The sequence below is a fragment of the Petaurus breviceps genome, unplaced genomic scaffold (assembly GCF_028583685.1).
Source record: "Petaurus breviceps papuanus isolate PSGF00001 unplaced genomic scaffold, PetGlider_PUasm1.0 90847, whole genome shotgun sequence".
Lineage (NCBI taxonomy): Eukaryota > Metazoa > Chordata > Mammalia > Diprotodontia > Petauridae > Petaurus > Petaurus breviceps.
Genome location: NW_027187360.1, coordinates 5,971,180 through 5,986,246, shown reverse-complemented (window position 1 = coordinate 5,986,246; position 15,067 = coordinate 5,971,180). Strand labels below are relative to the sequence as shown.

General features: G+C 38.8%; 1 protein-coding gene across 1 annotated transcript in view; it reads left to right on the top strand.

Annotated features, from left to right (window-relative positions):
- Positions 1-15,067, top strand: part of ATP9A (ATPase phospholipid transporting 9A (putative)) — a 190,770-nt gene that overhangs the window by 115,311 nt on the left and 60,392 nt on the right. The window contains exon 14 of the mRNA XM_069072428.1: positions 10,425-10,637. Coding sequence (XP_068928529.1) covers positions 10,425-10,637 — 213 coding nt within the window. The remainder of the gene's footprint in view (positions 1-10,424; positions 10,638-15,067) is intronic.

Below are 15,067 nucleotides of genomic sequence, written 5' to 3'. Positions count from 1 at the left end.
GTTTTCTCCTTCCTTTTTTATATGAGATAATTTACCCTGTTCTATCTCTCCCTTTCTCTGTCTCCCAATATATTCCTCTCTTGTCTCTTAATTTTATTTTTTAGATATCATTCCTCCATATTCAACTCATCCTGTACCCTCTGTCTATGTATACATATACACACCTATACATACATATATATGTATACACACTATACACATATACATATATATTCCCTCAACTGTCCTAATACTGAGAAAAGTCTGAGTTACAAATATTATCTTTCCATGTAGTAATGTAAACAGTTCAACTTTAATAAATTCCTTATGATTTCTCTTTCCTGTTTACCTTTTCATGCCTCTCTTGCTTCTTGTATTTGAAAGTCAAATTTTCTATTTAGCTCTGGTCTTTTCATCAAGAATGCTTGAAAGTACTGTATTTTATTAAATGTCAATATTTTCCCCTAAAGTGTTACCTGAGTTTTGCTGGATAGCCAAAGCTTTGGCTTTAACCCCAGTTCCTTTGACCTCCAGAATATTACTCTAAGCCCTTTGATCCCTTAATGTACAAGTTGCTAGATATTGTGTTATCCTGATTGTGTTTCCACAATACTTGAATTGTTTCTTCCTGACAGCTTGTAATATTTTCTCTGTGACCTGGAAACTCTGGAATTTGGCTATAATATTCCTAGGAGTTTTCTTTTTGGGATCTTTTTCAAGAGGTAATTGGTGGATTCTTTCAATTTCTATTTTACCCTCTGATTCTAGAATATCAGTGCAGTTTTCCTTGATAATTTCTTTAAAGATGATATCTAGGCTCTTTTTTTGATCATGGCTTTCAGGTAGTCCAATAATTTTAGAATTATCTCTCCTGGATCTATTTTCCAGGTCAGTGGTTTTTCCAATGAGATATTTCAAATTTTCTATTTATTTATTCTCTTGGATCTGTTTTATAGTATCTTGATGTCTCATAAAGTCATTAGCTTCTATTTGCTCCATTCTAATTCTGAAGAAATTATTTTCTTCAGTGAATTTTTGAGCTTCCTTTTTCATCTGGCCAATACTACTTTTTAAGGCATTTCTTCTCCTCATTGGTTTTTTGGACCTCTTTTGCCATTTGTTAGTCTATTTTTAAGGTGTTATTTTCTACAGTATTTTTTGGATCTCCTTTAGCAAGCTGTTGACTCATTTTTCATGATTTTCTTGCATCACTCTTATTTCTCTTCTCATTTTTTTCCTCTACTTCTGTTACTCGGTTTTCAAAATATTTTTTGAGCTCCTCCATGGCCTGTGATCAATTCATATTTTCTTGAAGGTTTTTGATGCAGGAGTTTTGACTTTGTTGTCTTCTTCTGCTTCTATGTTTTGATTTTCTTTGTCACCAAAAAAGGATTATATAGTCTGATTTCTTTTTCTCTGTTTGCTCGTTTTCTCAGCCAATTACTTGTATTTTGAGCTCTTTGCCCCTGTAGGACTCTCCTTCCAGAGTGGAAAGTGCTGTGTCCCAAATTCCTGGGGTTTTACACAACTGTTGTCAGAGCAGCCTGCCTCAGAACTGTGAGGACTCCCTCTTCACAGCCAGCACAAGTCTTGCCATGACAGTGCTCCTCCTCACCGCAGGACTGGCCCAACACTGCAACCTGATCCAAGCTGGGCAAAACAAGAGAATCTTGCCTCAGCTCCAGCAAAGAGATTCCTGCAATTGCCCTCTGATCAGCTGCTTGGTCCCCCTACCATCTGTGGGCCTGGAGCTCCAGAAGCAGCCACTGCTGCTGCCACCACCATAGCCAATGCAGCCACTGCCACCTCCACCACCACAAAGGCAGGGGCCAGAAAGCACTCTTCTCTCACTCAGGTCCAACATAGTTTCCCCACTGACCTTTTACTTTCTCCTTGGTGTGTGTGGGTTGAGAAGTCTGAAAACTGCCACAGGTACCAGCCATTCAGTCCTTTGAGGACTGCTCTGGCCTGCACTGTGCTGCCTGTGTCGGTATGAGACTGTGATAGATCCTTCCTGTTGGCCTGCCAGGCTGCTTCAGCAGGAGATTTGTTTCACTTTGTCATTTTGGGTTTTGTAGCTCTAAGATTTGTTTAGAGTTATTTTTTTACAGGTATTGGAGGTAATTAGGAGATGAGCTCAAGCAAGTTCCTGCTTTTATTCTGCCATCTTGGCTCTGCCCCCCCTAAGGAAAAATCTAGAAAAGGAACATTTTAAATAGTGCTTTAAGGTTTGCTAAGCACTTTACATGCATTCTTTCCTTTTAGCCTCACAACAGTCTTGTGAGGTAAGTAGTACAAATATTATTATCCATAAACTGAAGTCAAGTAGAAAAGCTAAGTGAGTTTTCCAGTGTTACGTAGAAAGTGCCAGGACTTCTAGACTCCAAGTCCAGTACTTTTTCAACTGTACCACCCTGCGCCTTTCTAAATAGAGTACCCATGTATATGCTCAAGAAATGTAACTGAATTGTAATTATGCTACTGTTTTAGAATAATTAACTTTTTAAAATTTTTTTCAGCTTATTTTATTTTATTTTAGTTTTTTAATAAATGAATTACAAATTTTCTCCCCGTTTTTCCCCTACCTACCGCCCCAAAATAGCAATCCCACAGGATATCCCCTCCTCCAATCTGCTCTCTCCCATATTTTTTTCCCATACCCCTTTCGACTTTTCCAGTGTATCTCTATGACCCAGTGCCTATGTATTTTATTTCCCAATTACATGTAAAATAGTATTAACAATATATATATATATATATATATATATATATATTTAAATATTTGATTTTAAAACTTTGAATTCCAGATTCATTCCCTTCCTCCCTTGTCACCCATGCTTACTGGGAAGATAAGCAGTTCAGTATAGATTGTACACATGTGGCTAATGCAAAACAATAACATAGTAAATATATTATAAAAGACTGACTATATTTCCCTCCCTCCTATCCCACCTCCCACTTGTTCTATTCTCTACTTTGATCCCGTCCAATTTTTTTTTTTTAAAAACGATTGGGGTTAAGTAACTTGCTCAAGGTTACATGGCCAGTTATTTCTGGGTGTGGTGCTGAGTATCTGAGCCTGGATGTGATCCAGGTCATCCCGACACTGGAACCGGTGCTCTTACTTGCTGTGCTATCTGGCCGCCCCTAAGCAATTGGGGTTAAGTAACTTGCTCAAGGTTACACGGCCAGGTGTTTCTGGGTGGGTGCTAAGTGTCTGAGCCCGGGATTTTATCTCCAGGTCATTCCAACACTGCAGCCGGTGCTCTTACTCACTGTGCTATCTGGTTGCCCCGATCCTGTCCATTTCAAAAGTGGGTGCCTCCGACTTCCCTCCCCCCCAGCCTGCCCTCCCTTCCATCATCCCTCCTCTCTCCTTTACCCCCTACTCTCCTGGAGGTTGAGATACCCTATTTAGTGTGTATTTCATTCTCTCCTCAAGCCAAATTCAATGGGAATAAGGTTGACAAATTCCCTTTTGAATTCCTATTCTTCCCCTCCATTGTAACCATTTTCCCTTGCCTCTTCTTTTTTTTTTTTTAAAGCAGTTGGGGTTAAGTAACTTGTTCAAGGTTACACGGCCAGTTATTTCTGGGTGTGGTGCTAAGTATCTGAGCCTGGATTTGATCCCCAGGTCATCCTGACACTGGAGCCGGTGCTCTTACTTGCTGAGCCACCTGGCCGCCCCGCCTTGCTTCTTCTATATGAGATAGTTTAGCCCATTCTGTCTCTCCCCATCTCCTCTCATTATATTGCTCTCTCACCTCTTAATTTCACCTTTTAAGTATCATCCCTTCCCGTTAAATTGGTCCTGTGCCCTCTGTTATGTATACCTGTAAACATATATACACACATTCACATATGTATTCATATGCCCATCTATCCTCATATATAGACATATATATTTCTATTCCCTTCAACTACTGAGAAAAGTTTCATAAGTTACAATTCTTGTTTTTCCATGTAGGAATGTTAATAGTTCAACTTTGATAAGTTCCTTATGATTTCTTTTCCCTGTTTACCTTCTCATGCTTCTCTTGCTTCCTGTATCTGAATGTCAAATTTTCTATTCAATTCTGGTTTTTTCAGCAAGAATGCTTGAAAGTCCTCTATTCCACTGAATGACCATATTTTACCCTGAAACATGATACTCAGTTTTGCTGGGTAGGTGACTCTTGGTTTTAATCCCAACTCCTTTGACCTCCCGAATATCATATTCCAAGCCCTTCGATCCCTCAGTGCAGAAGCTGCCTGATCCTGGGTTATCCTGATTTGTGTTTCCACAATGTTCAAATTGTTTCTTCCTGGCTGCTTGTAATATTCTCCCCTTAATCTGGGAATTCCATTCCCAGGATATATATAATATAATAATTATAATATATATAATATAACATTCCTAGGAGTTTTCTTTTTGGGAACTTTTTCTTTTTTTTCTTTTTTTTTTTAATTCTTTAATTTGTTAATTTGTTTGTTTCCTTTTAATTTACAGGATTCAATTCCACAATTCCTTGAATTTCACATTTTGTCCCCCTCCCTCCCCTTCCCCCCCATGGCGTCTTATAATCAAGTATAGGATCTGTAGATACTTTCACATTATACAATGGTCAGGTTATAAGGATGGATTGTACCAGCTGGGATGAAAAATGGTATAGAGGACATAAAATCAAATAAGAGAACAAAAAAGATCAGGTATTTTGCTTCCACCTGGATATAAATTTAGTTCTTTCTAGTTCTTTCTCTGGATGCACGTTTTTCTCTCCATCATGCGTCTTTTGGGATTGACTTATATCCCTGCATTGTTGAGAAGAATCCAGTCTATCAAAGTTGGTCATCACACATACGTTGTGTCTGTAATTGTGTACAAATTCCTCCTGGTTCTACTCTTCTCACTCAACATCAGTTCTTTTAAGCCTCTCCAGGTAAATATGGAGACCGCCTGCCCCCCGTTTCTTATAGCACAATAATATTCCACAACATGCATATACCACAACTTGTTCAGCCATTCCCCAATTGATGGACACCCCCTTAATTTCCAATTCTTTGCCACAACAAAAAGAGCTGCTATAAACATTTTTGTACATATGGGTCTTTCTCCCATTTCTATGATCTCTTTGGGATATAACCCTAGGAGTGGTATTGCTGGATCAAAGGGTATGAAAGTATTTATAGCCCTTTGGGCATAGTTCCAGATTGCTCTCCAGAAAGGCTGGATCAGTTCACAGCTCCACCAACAATGCATTAGTGTTCCAGTTTGCCCACATCCTCTCCAGCATTTGTCATTTTCCTGTTTTGTCATCTTAGCCAATCTGACTGGTGAGATGTGGTACCTCAAAGTTGTTTTGATTTGCATTTCTCTAATCAATAGTGAATTAGAGCATTTCTTCATGTGCTTATAGATAGCTTTAATTTCTTTCTCTGAAAACTGCCTGTTCATATCCTTTGACCATTTATCAATTGGGGAATGACTTGTATTCTTATAAATTTGACTCAGTTCTCTGTATATTTTAGAGATGAGTCCTTTGTCAGAGACATAGGTTGTAAAGATTCTTTCCCAATTTCCCACCTCCCTCTTAATCTTGGTTACATTGGCTTTATTTGTACAGAAACTTTTCAATTTCGTGTAGTCAAAATTATCCATTTTACATTTTATAATGTTCTCTAATTCCTGTTTCGTCATAAAGTCATTCCCTCTCCACAAGTCTGATAGGTAAACTATTCCTTGTTTTAGCAGACTGCTTACAGTATCAACCTTTATACCTAGATCATGAACCCATTTAGACTTGATTTTGGTATATGGTGTTAGATAATGGTCTATGTCCAGTTTCTGCCATACTATATTACAGTTTTCCCAGCAGTTTTTGTCAAATAGTGAGTTCTTATCCCAAAAACCAGGGTCTGGGGGTTTATCAAACAATACATTACTGTAGTCGTTGACTTCTGAATCTCGTGTGCCTAATCTATTCCATTGATCCACTCCTCTATTCCTAAGCCAGTACCAAGTAGTTTTGATGACTGCTGCTTTATAGTACAGATTGAAATCTGGCAAAGCTAGTCCACCTTCCCTAGCATTTTTTTTTCATTAATTCCCTTGATATTCTGGACCATTTATTCTTCCAGATGAATTTTGTTACTATTTTTTCTAACTCTATAAAGTAGTTTTTTGGTAAATTAATTGGTATGGCACTAAATATATAATTTAATTTAGGTAAAATTGTCATTTTTATTATATTAGCTTGACCCAGGCATGAGCAATTGATATTTTTCCAATTAGTTAGATCTGACTTTATTTGTGTGAAAAGTGTTTTGTAGTTATGATCATACAGGTCCTGGGTTTGTTTTGGCAGGTAGATTCTTTGGGAACTTTTTCAGGAGGTGATTGGTGGATTCTTTCAACCTCTATTTTGCCCTCTGGTTCTAAAACATCAGGGCAGTTTTCTTTGAGAACTTCCTGGAGGATGCTTTCTAGGTTCTTACTTTGGTCATGGCTTTCAGGTAGTCCAATAATTTTAAAATTCTCTTTCCTGGATCTATTTTCTAGGTCAGTGTTTTTTCCCATGAGGTATTTTACATTGCCTTCTATTCTTTTATTTGTTTGGATCTGTTTAACAGCATCTTGATTTCTCATAAAGTCATTAGCTTCCATTTGCTCCAATCTGATTCTGAAGCAATGATTCTCCTCAGTGAGCTTTGAGATTCTTTTTCCATCTGGCAAATTTGGCTTTTTAAGGCATTCTTCTCCTCATTGCCTTTTTGAGCCTCTTTTGCCATTTGAGTTAGTCTATTTTTAAGGTGTGATTTTCCTCAGTCAGGCTATTGACTCTCATTTTGTAATTTTCTTGCATTGTTCTCATTTCTCTTCCCAATTTTTCCTCCACTTCTCTTATATGCTTCTTAAGGTCCTCTATGGCCTGTAACCAGCTCGTATTTTCCTTTGAAGCTTTTGGTGCAGGAGTTCTGACTTCACTGTCTTCCTCCTGTTCCATTCTTTGATTCTTTTTGTCCCCAAAATAGGAGTCTAATGTTGGAATCTTCTGTCTGCTTTGTTTCCTTTGCCTGGTCGTGTTGCCCCTCAGTCACTTGACCCCTGGGCTTTTTGCCACAGTAGGATTCTGCCACCAGACAGGGGAGCTTTCGTCCCAAATGCTGGGGTTTTCTCAGCTGCTGGAGGTATTAGTTGAGTGCCCTCTCTGAGGCACATGCTCTGGCAAGCTGAACACACACCCCAGGACCTCCACCCTCAACTGCAATCCAGATCCAAGAAGATTAAAGCAAGAGCGATTCCTCAGACTGGTGCTTGGTCCCCCTACTCTCTGCAGGCCAGGAGCTGAAGCTGCCATGTGGCATTTGCTGGCTCTGCCCCAGTGGCAAAAGCCATGCACTCCAATTTACTGGGTCCCAAAATCCAGAGTGCACTGACCTCTCACTTTGTCCTTTGCATCTATGTGTTGATAAATCTGGAAACGGCCACAGCTGCTGCTGATCTTGAGTTCCTCTGGCTGGCAGCTAGTCAGGCCCGCCCTGGGGCTAAAGCCTTGGGCGAGGGGCTGGGATTGGCTCCCAGAGCACTGCACTGGCTTATTCCTGCCAGCCTGCTGTGCTGTCCTTAGCTGGAGGTTAGCTTCTCTTTGTCATTTTGTGGGTTCTGCAACTCCAAAGTTTGTTTAGAGTCCCCTTTTTACTTGGATTGAGGAAGGTGGAAGCTGGAGAAGCGGGGAGGTCCTGCTTCTACTCCGCCATCTTGACTCTACCCACAGAATCATTAACTTTTAAAAACTGGATTCAGACTATTATAGAAAGAAACTATAGACATCATTTTAGAAGCATAGAATGGTAGCTAGGTGACAGAGTGGCTAGAGAGCTGTGCTAGAGTCATGAAGAACTGAGTTTGCATACCACCTTAGACACTTAACTGTGTGAATCTGGAGAAGTCACTTGGTCTCTCTAAGTCTCGGTTTCCTCATCTGTAAAATGGGAATAATAATACTGTCTAGCTTCCAAGGTTGTTGTGAAGAGCAAATGAGATTATATATAAAGTGATTTAGAAATTTTAAAGCACTATATAAATGCCAGGTATCATATTGTGATTACAATATATAACTTCTTGTTTTTAGCTAGGTAACTATCTAGCTAAGTAGGGATGGAAAGGAGATCTCTAAAATTTTGCTGAAGACTTCTTCCATGTCATAAAGTGAATAGCATAAAATCACTTTTATGCTTCAGTTTCTTCATTTGAAAGTATGAATTATTTAATCTTTACTGTTTTTTTCTGGCACTTTGAAGAATTTGGAAGATTTAGATAAGTTGTGAACTTGTGAAAATCACGGTAGGAAACCAGGATATTTGAATTTTCAGATTTCCTTTTCTTTAGTGGTTTGTATTAACATTCATCATGTATTTGCAGTAAATTTTGTATAATATGTAATAATATGTATAATATAATATATATTCTGACTTGAAATTTAATTTTAAAAAAGATTTCTTTTAACACAGCCTAGAAATAGCATCTGTAAAAGTATTTGCAGCACTTCATTAATGAGGAGCAAGAGGTGCCTTTTCAGTGGCTCCTGATTTTCTTATGTGAGCTGTGACCCTGCAGAATTACTCTCTATGCAGAGATCTGAATGTCCCACACATCTATTTGTGTTTGGTTATGAAATCTCTTCTGACCTCACATGAAGCTTTTTTATTTTCCCTATGTGAGGGACCAGTGTTTTTCCCCAAGGCAAAATGTGTAGTAACCTGCCTTCTTGGCTACTACATCTGTTTTTGTTTTCCACTGGCATTTTTTTAAGTAAGAAGAAATGTGTCTAGGTTAAAGGGCCTGGGGAGAGGGTATAGAGATAAACACTGTAAGATTTGAAACTCTTCCAGGGAGCTTACTTGAGAGATCGAAGAGTGTCCCTTCTCAAATTGATTGCAATTGGCTGTAAGATAACACTGCTGTTACTGTTTTGAGAGTTGGCTTACCCACATGTGTGTCTTCACTTTGAAAGTACTTGAGAATTCTTATTTTATCATCATACTAATCCTATGAGGGAAGACAGATATTGGTTGCCTTATTTTATGGATGAGGAAACAGAAACACAAGCTTGACGTAAGTTGCCAAAGGTGTTGAAAGACTAGCACCTGACCTTCAGCACAGTGGTCCACCAGACCCCAAGTGGTTAGTATCTTCATGAAACTTCAGGTCATAGTATTTGGCTTCGTTGTTCATTTTGGTGAACATTCAATCTGATTTGGAAACCAATTCATGTGTGGTTTTCTTCATTTGCACTGTTAATGGTAGCTGACCATGTTTGACTTCCTCATTTATGAAATCCAGAGCTTTTCATGTGGCCAATGGCTTTTATAGATTCAAATCCTTTGTTGCAATAAGCACTAACATTGCAAACCAAAGTAGTTGTTCTGTCAGCTATTGTATTGATTGGCTCTGCTGACACAATATTGTGGATCATTCCAGGTGCTGAATCATGTGTAGAAACCCAAAGGACACATGTTTTCCAGTTTAAATTATTGAATTTGCCCAAATTGCTCATGATGCATTTTTGCATTGTAACAGTGATAATTTTTCTGTAAATTTTTGATCCTTTTTACAATCTCACTGTTAAATTCTTTGTAATTAAAAGCACTTGGCAAATGATTCATTTAAACTGTAGTTCTGATTCATTACTCTAATTACTGTTACCACGCAATGCCCTTTGACCTGGAAGCGAAACTTTTGTCCTCTTGACACCAGAGGTTAACCGAGCAGGAAGCCAGAGCACTGTGTGTCCCCTCAGTGACCAGTATAATTTAGTAATTGTCTAATTACCTGAAAAGTCTGACGCTGCTGCTAAAAATAGTATTAAAAAATGAAATGAAAGTTATTTTCTAGTTCCAGGAAAACCATCTGTTTTCTATTTTGGGGCAACCATGTGTTCATGTATCTTAAATCTCAATTCATTCTAAAGTATCAGATCACTTGTCTTCTGTTGAATGAAATGGTTTTTAAACAGAACATCAAATCTAAAGACTTTTTGTACATTTTGAGCTACTAGGCTCAAACTCTTAACTACTATCAATTGTGGGAAAAGTAAATTTGCCGTAAGTCGTTGCTGGCTTCCAAAAGTGGGTTAGAGATTTGAGGACCAGTATTTGTGTGTTCCATCTTTGTTGTTATTTCATTTATTTTCTCTGCTGAAATTCTGAGTTAAGTATTAAGTCACTGACTACCTGAAAGTGGGGACAGTTCATTTGTCAAGTAAAAATACTTCACTTGTGAAAAACATATAAATGAAGTTGGTACTTTTTGAGAAAATGTTTCCCAAAGCATACAGAAGGTGTGTGCAATGATATATGTGTATACTAGGAGAACTAGAGAAGGGGACTGAACTCTGGCTGGGATTTTTCCCCTTTGAAGTCCTTCATCTTTAATCATCTTTCTTTTTGGTTTCTTTTCTCTCCAGCAATCTCAAGACCCTCCCACTTTAAAGGGCCCTACACTCACCACCAAAGTCCGGAAAACCATGAGTAGCCGTGTTCATGAAGCTGTGAAAGCAATTGCCCTCTGCCACAATGTTACACCAGTCTATGAGTCTAATGGAGTGACGGATCAGGCGGAAGCAGAGAAGCATTATGAGGACTCGTGCCGGGTATACCAGGCATCCAGCCCAGACGAGGTAAAGCCTCCAGTCAGCTAAAACTTGGGATGTGGGCCATTCCTTGCACGTTTTTACAAGCCTGAAATTGGCAATTTCCCAAGGAGTTATCAGGAAACTAGGAATCAGAGTAGATAATTGCTAATGAAATAGAATGAAGACAAATGACTGGATGCAGTGTTTTGGGATAAACACACTTAGAAATAAATGAGAGAATTAGTTGGACTTTAAGCAAGAAGTTTTTGCCTTAAGATAAGTATGGAATTAGAAAAGAGTAAGAGGTCTTGATTAGCAGCAGGAATGGCCAGTGTTTAAAAGGCATGTGGTGTAATTTAAAAGCCACATACCTTTAAGAAGTCCTTTCATGTTGAAGCATATTCTATTACTAAAACCAAAAGAACTCATTTGTCTCCCTTCATGTGAGTGTAGACCCTGGAAACAGAGTTGCCCATTTTATGTTTGTTTATAATGAGCTCCTAATTAGTTTTCCTTCCAAGTTTCTCATATAGCTAAGAATGTCCATTGCTTCCATATAGAGGTTGCTCACTCAGCAGGAAAGTGTTTTTATATCCTCTGTCATGCTGACTTGTGATATAATTCACAAAAATCAAGTATTTGTTCTCCTAATTATGTGAGTATTAGGACTGATCATTATATAATCATTAATTATACTATAATTAATTATGCAGAACTCAGTTTTATACAGTCCTTGACAGTTTACAAGGCACCTTAGCCAAAGTAGTGAGGTAGAGTATGCAAATATTATTATACCCATTTTACAGACAGTGAGCAGTGCCCAGGAAGGGAAAGCCATCTGGCCATATGCACACAGATTCTCACAACCGAGATTCCAGACCCAGGTTTTCAGACTCCAAATTTAGTGATCTTTTATGATGCTAAGCCACACTTTCCAAATTCCTTCCCTTCCCATCCCAGGGGATTATCTCAAACTTGAGACTGAATTGAAACATTAAGCTACCTACTATATTTCCTTTTTAAAATGGATGAGCATTTAAGTTTCTCTGCTTCAAAAGTGGATAGCATTGTGGTCAGCTACAGAGATCATTGTCCTTGCTTATGTGTTCAAGCAAGGTATCAGTTTTATAAACAGAAGCTAAAGGGAAACTGTTTAGAAATTAAACTTGTATTTTAAGCAAGAGAGACCAACTGATTATGAGGTGGATCATTATTCCAAAGCCCTCTGGGGTAGTCCACTGGTATTGGGAGAATAACCCTTTAAGCAAAATTTCTATGTTTGATGTCTGTTCTTGGGGTAGTTTCTTCTCCCTTTGAGAAGGAAATATAGATCTGGTATAATAGAGAACGAGATTTGGAGTCAAGTGATCTTGGGCAACTCTTTTAACTTCTCTGGGCCTCAGTTTCCTCATCTGAAAAATGAAGTTGGGAAGGATAAGGTGTGGTGTTCTTTATTTTTAAGAATCTTTTTGGCTCTAGATATTTTGATCTTTATGCTTTAAAGAGTTACTCTGATATGTTTAGATATTTTTATTTTACTTCATAATTAACCTCTGATACTCTCAGATCGCTTAGATCAGAACTTTTTAAAAGTTTTTTTGTAATTAATCTTTTATTTATTTATTTTAGCTTTCAATATTCATTTCCACACGATTTTGAGTTAACAAATTTTCTCCCTGTCTTTCCCCACCTTCACCCCAAGATATTGAGCCTACTGAATACTCCTTCCCCTAATCTTCTCTCTCTTATATCCTCTCCCATCCCCCCCAACTTTCAGGTAGGGCAAAATGGATTTCTATATCCCAGTGCCTGTGTGTCTTTTTTCCCAGCTGCATGTAAAACATTTTTTTTTTAACATTTGTTTTTAAACATTCGATTTCCAGATTCTTTCCCTTCTTCCCTCCCCATCCACCCCCACTGGGAAGATAAGCAATTCAATATAGGTTGTACATGTGTAGTTACGCAAAACATTTCCATAGTAGTTATGTTGTGAAAGACCAACTGTATTCTCTGTATCCTATCCTGCCCACTACTCATTCTGTTTTATACTTTGACCCTGTCCCTTTTCAAAAGTGTTTGCTTCTAACTATCCTCTTCCCCAATCTGCCCTCCTCTTGATTGTACCCCCTCTTATCCCCTTCCCCCCTACTTTCCTGTAGGGTAAGATACCCACCTGAGTGTGTATATTATTCCCTCCTTAAGCCAAATTCAATGAGAGTAAGGTTCACCCACTCCCTTTTATCTTCCTTGTCTTCCCTTCCATTGTGATAATTTTCTCTCGCCTCTTTTATATGAGATAATTTACCCTATTCTGTCTCTCCTTTTCTTTTTTTTCCCATTATATTCCTCTCTCACCTCTTAATTTTTTTTTAGATATCATCTCTTCCTATTCAGCTGATCCTGGGCCCTATGTCTATGTATACATGTACACACATATACACACACTCACATATGTATTTATACACACATACACCCTCCTATACTACATACGTATATATGTATACGCATATAAACATACATAATCCCTTCAACTATCCCCATACTGAGAAAAGTCTCATGAGTTACAAATTATCTTTTTTTTCCTGTGTAGGAATGTAATAAGTTCCTTATGATTTCTTTTTCCTGTTTACCTTCTCATGCTTCTCTTGCTTCTTGTATATGAAAGTCAAATTTTCTGTTAAGCTCTGGTTTTTTTCATCAAGAATTCTTGAAAATCCTCTATTTCATTGAATGACAATATTTTCCCCTGAAGTATTATACTCAGTTTTGCTGGGAAGGTAATTCTTGGTTTTAATCCTAACTCCTTTGACCTCCGGATTATCACATTCCAAGCCCTTTGGTCCTTTAATGTAGAAGCTGCTAGATCTTGTGTTATCCTGATTGTGTTTCCACAATACTAGAATTGTTTCTTCCTGACAGCTTGTAATATTTTCTCTGTGCCCTGGGAACTCTGGAACTTGGCTATGATATTCCTAGGAGTTCTCTTTTTGGGATCTTTTTCAAGAGGTGATTGGTGAATTCTTTCAGTTTCTATTTTGTCCTCTGGTTCTAGAATATCAGGGTAATTTTCCTTGAGAATTTCTTGAAGGATGATTTCTAGGCTCTTTTTTTGATCATGGCTTTCAGGTAGTCCAGTAATTTCAAAAATATCTCTCCTGGATCTATTTTCCAGGTCATTGGTTTTTCCAGTGAGATATTTCACATTGTCTTCTATTTTTTCATTATTTTGCATCTGTTTAATAGTATCTTGATGTCTCATAAAGTCATTAGCTTACATTTGCTCCAATTTAATTTTGAAGGAATTATTCTCTTCGGTGAGTTTTAAAAATTCCTTTTCCATTTGGGCAGTTAGGCTTTTTAAGACATTCTTCTCCTCATTGGCTTTTTGGGTTTCTTTTGCCATTTGAGTTAGTCTACTTTTTAAGGTGTTATTTTCTTCAGTATTTTTTGGAATCTCCTTTAGCAGGCTGTTGACTCACTTTTCATGATTTTCTTGCATCATTCTCACTTCTCTTCCCAATTTTTCCTCCACTTCTCTTACTTGATTTTCAAAATCCTTCTTGAGCTCCTCCATGGCCTGTAATCAATTCATATTTTTCTTGGAAGCTTTTGGTGCAGGTGTTTTGATGTTATTGTCTTCTTCTGGTTCCATGTTTTGATCCTTTTTGTCCCCCAAAAAGATTCTATGGTCTGATTGTGCTTCCTCTGCTTGCTCAGCTTGCTAGTCAATTACTTGACTTTTGAGCTCTTTGCCACGGTAGAACTCTGCTTCCAGAGTGGAGAGAGCTGTGTCCTAAGTTGCTGAGGTTTTCACAGCTTCCAGAGGTATGAGGAGGGCACCCTTTCTATGGCTACCTCAAGCTCTGGCACACTGGCCACACAGCCCAGGACTGCCACCCAAGACTGTGACCCAAATCCAAGCAGGTCAAAGCAGGAGGCATTACCCTCTGAATGGTTGCTTGGTCCCACTATGATCTGCAAGCCAGGAGCTCCTGAGGCAGCCAGGCAGCAGCAGCTGCAGGCGCAGTGCCTCTACCACCTCTCACCCTGGGGGCTGGGGCTGGCCTGCACTCTTCTCTACCTAGTTGCAACAGAGTTCCCTACTGACCTTTTGCTTTCTCTTTAGCATTTATGGGTTGAGAATCCTGGAAAGCGCCACTGGTGATTCACTCTCCTGAAGTCTGCTCTGGCTGGCCTGTGCCACTGGTCGGGGCTACCCCGGGTCTGGGCTCACGTGGTTCATGTGGGACTGTGTTTGCCTTCCAGCTCTGTGTGGTAGACCCTTCCTCTCTGCCTGCCAGGCTGCCTTCACAGGGAGATTTGTTTCTCTGTCACTTTGTGGGTTTTGTAGCTCTAAAATTTGTTTAGAGTCATTTTACAGTTATTGGAGGTGGTTGGTAGGGAGCTCACGCAAGTTCCCGCTTTTATTCCGCCATCTTGGCTCCACCCCCAAATCAGAACTTTTTAACCTATAG